Source organism: Chaetodon auriga, chromosome 22, assembly GCF_051107435.1.
Source record: "Chaetodon auriga isolate fChaAug3 chromosome 22, fChaAug3.hap1, whole genome shotgun sequence".
Classification (NCBI taxonomy): domain Eukaryota; kingdom Metazoa; phylum Chordata; class Actinopteri; order Chaetodontiformes; family Chaetodontidae; genus Chaetodon; species Chaetodon auriga.
Window position 1 is genome coordinate 13,409,951 of NC_135095.1, and position 7,550 is coordinate 13,417,500.

The 7,550-nt window shown below is 46.8% G+C and overlaps 1 protein-coding gene across 1 annotated transcript in view; it reads left to right on the plus strand.

Annotated features, from left to right (window-relative positions):
* snd1 (staphylococcal nuclease and tudor domain containing 1) overlaps positions 1-7,550 on the plus strand; it is a 165,660-nt gene that overhangs the window by 157,009 nt on the left and 1,101 nt on the right. The window contains exon 23 of the mRNA XM_076722355.1: positions 5,360-5,404. Within this exon, the coding sequence (XP_076578470.1) occupies positions 5,360-5,404 (45 nt within the window). The remainder of the gene's footprint in view (positions 1-5,359; positions 5,405-7,550) is intronic.

Consider the following 7,550-nt stretch of genomic DNA (forward strand, 5'->3'; position numbering starts at 1 on the left):
GTTACACACTATATCCTCCCTCACACACACACACACACACACACACACACACACACACACACACACAGACCCTGGGGGTGAGAAGAGGGACAGTCGGGAAGGTGGAGGGAGGCGCTGTGTTGTTCAGACTTAGATTATTTTGAGTTGTACGTCCTCGCCAGAGAGAGAAAATTGATATTCGAGAAAAAGAAGAGCAAATCCTTTACGCAGCCTGTATAAAAGTAAGTGTGTGTGTGTTTTGTGTACGTGCACGTGTGTGTGTGTGTGTGTGTGTGTGTGTGACGTATTTCCATGATACATAAGTGTTTTACGTAAGACTTGTTTTCTTTCCAGTGCCCCTGGGAGAGTACTGGAGAATGTTCTCCGTGGTATCTGTTGTTAGTCCTTGCATTTGATGTGTGTGTGCATGCACATGTTTTACATGTGTGTTTCCTCCTTAACTCTATGAACCCGTGCTGGTGGGCTTGTCACGCCACGTTCCTGCCAGAGCGCCTGATCTCCTCCGACAGACATGCTGGGGGGACCAGCGTGCAACATGGCGTAATCCCAGTTTACCTCAGAAAAGGACAATGACAGTGGAGCACATGATGTACAGCGAAGGCTCATCTTTTTCATGTTTTTCACACATTTCCACAAAAAATGAAGGAGCAGACTGGCGTCAATTGATTTGAACTCAAATTGATGTCCACGTGCATCCAAACGTTATGTTTTCTTCAGAAAGAAGACATTTAAATTTCTCTTAGATCATTGATGGCTCAGAAAATGCTTCGAGTCGTAGTCTGTGTGTCACAGAGAGACAAAACAAGCCTTCGAGGATTCTCTCCCTGGTTAGCTGTGGCGCTTATGTGACGAGCCTTCCCCTATCAAACCACTTTCACTATGAAAAATCTGAAGAGACTTTCCCGAAAGCCTGGCCTCCTCTCTGCCTGCCATGCAGTATTCATGCACTGGCATGTTGAGTGAGAGTCATCTCTTAGGACTACAATCCACAGCTCAGCCAAGTACACTCAACTTGAAACAGTGTGAGTTACAGACATAAAAGCCATTATGTTCCGGCAAATGCTCTGACGACGACCTGTCTTGTGCGGAGTTTTCAAAAGGAGATGGAGATGGCAGGCGGAGGGAGAATGAAACGAGATGTAATGAGGATTGAGAGAGCGGTACAGAAAAAACAAGAGCAACGCAGAAACAAAGAAACAAAAGGGAGTGAGTGGCTTTTTTTTGTGGTTGGAGTGCGACTGCTCGTGTCTGCGAGGCTGTGCGTCTGATCGTCATTGCTGTTAATGAGAAAAGCTCAACATGCGTGGAGGACAAGCCTCATTGTTCCCTTTCCACTCAAGTGGTTCTTACGTCGCCTGACATCCCATCAAGGCGCCGGAGGACCAAGAGAGCGCACCCGACGCTGAAACTTAGTCACTTGCGTTTCATATGCACTCCGTCCAAAATCTGGTTTCACTTAGCATTTTTTCGCGGCAGCTCACCTACGCACCAGACGCGCACAACCTGTCAGAAAGCCGCCACGTTAGCGCTCACTCAGATCCATCACTTTCACACCACGCTCACCAGAACGCCACCTGGGCACGGCATGTGCCGGGCCAGCGCGGGGAGATGCTCGGTCTCACTCTCGCGCTCTCAGGCAGACAGATTCACAGCCAGGCAGACACACTGACGAGTGCCAAAACACCAGACCCGCACCACCTGTCGCTCATCTTATGAAAAGCATCACACGTACACAAAGTCTCCCACCAAGTCTGCAGCCTCAAAGTTACCTGCCCGCATTCAAACCGACTCTCAGTCATTTTTTCCTGAATGTGCACGGAGTTATTTTCTCAGAATGCTGTGATAAATTCACTCAAACGTGAGCCATGGGCGTGAAATTAGAATAAATTGACTTCTGTAATCAGTTAAACTTTCTGATAGTTGTGTTGCACGTTTGCACTCCGAGCTGAGTTGAAATGGATGCTAAGAATTAATCACACACGTCAGGGACACTCCCACACACGCAGCACCCTCCTTAGCTGAGCAGCATATTCTCTGCTTCTGCCAGTGTCCATGGCCACTGTTCACCAAACATGGCATCTGTCTGGCATATGGGAGCTCTGTAGGGTCATCCAGACAAGCACGCTGTCACCCGCTGCCTTCTGCCACCCAAACCCCCTCCAAACACGCCGCTTTTCTTCTCCACGTCCCCTCATTCAGCATCCGCTCCTTGTTGTGTTTCATGTTCTCCTCCTCCACACAATCAGCTTGAAGCGTCTTCCTTGTTGGCCTCCCTCCTTTGCTTTGCTGGAACATCATTTCTTTTTCTGACAGTTATGCATCATACCTTCCCTCCATCTCCCCCTCCTGGTATCTAACCTCGCACTTGTGTCCCATGACGAGAAACATTCCTCTCCTTTGCCACTTAAAGTCGTCTCCAGACGAGGTTTGCTTCTGTTTGTGTCGCAAATGAGCCATTATGCCTCCCCACTGGAGCCAATAGAAAGACTGTGAAAGAAGGATCCGGGACAGGATATGTGGAGCTGTTCAGAATCCGAAGGCAGTCATCATCGGTGTTCAGCTGCACACTGATTGGCTGTTGTGTTACACCGAGCTGAAGTGAGCAGAACAGTGAAAGATGAGGGCGAGCCAGCAAAGGCACCCTCCCGACCAGAGTACAAAGAGGCTCACCGTGATAGTTCCAATATGGCAGCGTATCATCTGTGCATATTGTGCTGTAGTGCTCTTCACTTGGCATCTTTCACAGGATGCTTTGCATTTGGATGCAGGCTCTCAGCTGCGTCGAGTCTGGCAAAAGTGAAGCCCGGATATATTTTTATATTTCCTTTTTAAAGTTGAGCTTGGGTTTAAATTCCTGGTTTGCCATTTTTCTCCCATTTTTTTCTCTCTTTTCTGTTCAGACCCACTTTGAAAGCCCCTCTCCCACATCACTTTAGCCTCCACCTAGCTCTCCAAGTGCTGCACTAGCAGAGACGGCTAAAACTGCTACGGGCACTGACAGCTCCCCTCCAAAGCCCAAATGGCATCACTGGCCTTTTGTGTCGGTGAAATATCGTCGGCTGGGTCCTCCATATGGTGACATCTGTCTGATGGGACCAAGATGCCATGTCCCCGCGCCTTCCAAAAAAAAATCTCTCCTTTAGTTGGCTTTGATGGATGACTTGTGCAGCCGCTGCACTTTCCCCGGCCACACACTCACACGTGCACGGCCTTAGACAGAGTGGCTGGACCATCCAGCTGCAGGTCTGTTATCTTGCCGCTGCCATGTGCAGCGCAGCTATCAAATCAACCTATGTGCACGAGCTAGCTAAGCAATTAAACTCCAGAGCCCCATCCACACTCGACAATTTTAACATCTGGCATCCTTGTTCTTGTGTGTGTGTGTGTGCGTCTGAGTGTGAAAGCCAGCTCATCTGCTGCTATAATAAGCCACAAAACATGCTGCACAATTGAATCTGTTACAAGAGCACAGTGACTCTTCTTTACTTTCCCCTTTCAAGCGAGTTTGCTTTCTTTGTGCGTCATTATTGTTCTTTTTTGCCGTCATGCTAAAACTTCCCCTTAAGCCTGCCCCTCTCATCTGATTCCTGCAAACTGTACTCACATTGGAAGCATTTGCTGCGCAACTCTTCCTTCCTTCCACCATTCACAGACGGTGTGTGAGTGGTGTGGGTGGCGCGGGTTAAACATGGTGGAGGTGAGGTGAACTGTGTGTGAAGGCACTGTGTGGAGCTCCATCACTCTGTTTCCACTCCAGCTCCAGCTCCTCACAGAGGGTCTGCTGCTTGAGCTTTCCAAGGTCCATACATCCACTTGCACTGCACCCATCTAACCAAACACTGCCTCTCTCACTCCCTCTGCCCCCCCACCCAGACCTCCTGCCCTATGACTCATCACTGGTTCATTCGATGAGGCTAAATGGCTGCTCTAGCAGAAGCAGTCAATATGCTCAACACTGCACGTTGGCTTCCTCCTCTCTCTCTTCCTCCAACTCTTTCATATCCTCTCACCGTGCCCACATAGAGGGCGTCCACGTCTTTGTGTATCACATTTGTACACATGTGTGGGGGCAGCATAGGTTGACTAAGAATGTAAAGAACAACTGAATTAAAACCACATTTCATGAGCTGCTGTGTGTGTGTAGGTTTCCCCCCATTCACTTTACTGCCCATAATGACGCCAACCTAATGAACACGAGCATTATTATATGTTATAACATATATTAATCACTCTGTAAATGCATCATCGTTTTATAGTTCCATAGTTCTCTTTCATATTGTGCTTGCAGACAGACTGATAAAGACAGAATGAGTGAAATGGCTGGAATGTTGCTCAGCACAAACCTCATCCTTCAGACCTCATGTTCTAATACATTTGTCTATATTTTCTAAAGCCTGTGTAACTTTTGCTGAATAGAGGCCAATGTGGCAGTTGCAGAATAATGCTGAATCATTGCTCAAACATCGTGTGGCGCTGACACAAGTAGTGCGCTGTCGACTGGAGAGAAACTCGCTGAAAATTGCGAGGCACATTCTTCCTTAATTTCTGACATTTCATAGGCCAAATGATTAGTTCATTGATCGATGATGACAATGATTGCAGCCCTATACCAGACCTTGGAAGGCTTTCAGAGGCTACATAGTCCAACTTGAATAAAGGAAAGCACTGGCAAACAGAAAAACTTTGAATAGCTGCACTTTTCCTCTTGACAAACTGTCTAACATACCTGTTTACTCCAGTACCATAGAGCCCTGATTTTTCTCCACGAAACACAGGTAGAACTTGGGGCTCACCCCCTTTTAGCTCGTAGCTCCCTTAAGGCGTCCTGTGAATGCACTTGATTATAAATTGTTGCTACACACCAGCGAGGTGTTGGCCTGAGGCTAGCAGGCACGAGGGGGTACGAGAGCCTCTCATCTCAGTGGCTTTGCCAGTGTGAGCTGTAGCATGAAGTGCGAAGTGATGCCCTGCACACGGCGGATGGAGCATGACCCCCAGACGCTGAGCCGTAACGCGGCGTTCTGCGCTCCGTATGCTTCCTTCACATGTTTGTGCGTTCCGCGTCCCCTGCAGTGACATAAGCACTGTGTGCATGTGTGTTATCTAGATCCTGTTGATCTTCAGAGAACACTGTGTTCCTTCCAATCCAGCGTTGCTGGGAGGGTGAGCAAGTGCCCTTCTGAAAAAAAACCTGAACTTTGTGCAAAAAAGACTTGTGAATTTCCATGTAAGCAGGTAAAAGAAATGTCTCCAGGGGCAGAGGAGGTTGAAAGGATGCATTGATTCACCTTAATCCTTTAAAATCCTACGTGTGACGCAGCGATGTGATATGCTAATGGCTCTTCTCTTTCTGCCCTAGGTGACAGAGTACCTGAACAGTCAAGAATCTGCCAAGAGTGCCAGGGTAAGTCACCTCATCCACACCCAGCAGCCTGGTCTCATTGTCTCTCCCTCTTTTCATCAGCTTCTCTCTCGCCTCCTACTCCTTACAATTGTGGTTTGTCTGCTTCTCAGTGAGAAATCTAATATTGCCAAAACAAGAATACATTACAACACTAATTACTTTTCTACAGCAACAACCAGGGAGAAAGTGTCTTTTCCCTTTGCTCCTCTCTCTGTCAAGATGCGACACATTACTTTGGCAGTCACCATTGTCCCATATGGATTGCTGCCCACAGTCTGTGCAGGTCCATACTGTGAAAATGGGGGTGGGGATGTGTGCAAAAGTGTAGAGTGGGGACAGGAAGAGACGAGGGAACCCATGGAGAATGAGTGGAAGGCAGCACATAACACACAGGGCTCCCGTTTTCACGATGAGTCACGTCACAGAGCTTTGACACAACACCGTCCAGTGCAGATGACTTTATCTGAGCCCAGTCAGACAAACTGGCAGCAAAAGAATGAAGAGGAGTATCAGGAATTCAAAACCGAGTACATGAACGAATCCAATCATTAAGCATTTATTCATTCATTCATCTCTGTTTAAAGGAGGAGTCTGGTGCTGCTCAATATTTTTCTTATCGTCAACAAATTCCATGAAGAGAACTAAAGCGACCATGAATTGATCTTACTAACAAGCATTGACTGCGTGGTCAGAGCCTGATATACATTAGCTTATTCCCCTCTTCCATAGAGCTCCATTGTTGTCCAGAAGCCATTACAAACACATCAGTGACCCCCAGCTTGGCAGTGGGTGACACGTTCCTTCATTAGTCTAAATTAACACGTCGATCACCACCCGCTGCCATCAATGCCATGAAGTGCAACACACCCTGATTCTGTGTAAAATATAAACAAAACAGACTTATATTAAATAGAAAAAAAGTACAAAAAAAAGTTTATTTAATGATTTCTGCATTAGCTTCATTGATTTTTGTAAATTTAAGCTTATTCTGAACTTGACGCAGAAACACATGATTGGATGAAGTGTAAGTCCATGTATCCTACATGGTCTCAGACACACTTTAAAAACTGATGTCAGTAAACACATTTAGTTTGCAGATGTATGCGTTCTGCTTCATTCTGTCCCAGTTTTTCTAAAATCAGGGTTGTCCATCTTGTGCCAGAGATACCGGAGGGAAGTCAGAAATTACACAGTAACAACATGGACTAATGTATTGGTGTTTTGGTTGTAGGAGCCCTTTTGGCAAAGTCCAGATCGCTTGTTTTTTTTACCTTTAGACTATGACAGAAAACCCAAAGGTGCCTTTTACAAGAGCTCCGCTAAGCCTGCATGGACGCTGACATCTTTTTTTGTTTTCACTCATGTAAATGTCAGGCACGATGGCCCAAAATCCTCCATGAAGCCGTCCCTCCTCTGCGCTCAGACAATGAGCCAGTCAGAGGTGGAATTGAATCACAATCACAATTGGAGTTACTGCTATGTTGTCAGGGTGTCGAGGAGGAGGAGGAAAAAGGCAGCAGTGTGAGAGACGGGAAATGGCAATGCGTACAAATGGCTTCATTCATTCATTCATTCATCCTAATAACTAGTGCTAATTAGCACAGTCGCTAATTAGCTATGAATCACAGCATTAACAGCTGAGCGCGCATGCTTCTGAGAGCCAAAAAAGAAGCATCCCACACACACACACACACACCCCAGTACCAATACCACACTGGATCCTGGTCCAAACCTCACACACACTTTGCCAGCAGCATTGTAATAAAGGCGACATTTAGCTGGGAAACGCATGTGATGGTTTATGAGCTGATGTGGGAATGTGAATGTAATGGAACAGAGGAAGTAAGAGACTGGGTGCTTATTTGAGGCTTTGTTGGCCTCCAGCTTGAATGGGCAAGCACAAAGAGTTGGATTAAATGGTGGTGATGATGATGATGATGATGATGATGATGATGATGATGCTGCAGGCACCTTCACGCTGCGCTGTAAGAGCAGTGGTCTCTCTCTCCACGTTGCACGGTGGCTTTCTGTCTGCCCGCCACTCTCTCCTCCTCTTCTCTTGACCATTGAACATGTAATGTGCTGGAGAGGTTATTGAAGTCCCATTCAGAGCAATCGGGAACGTTTGATTTTATGGTTATTTGTC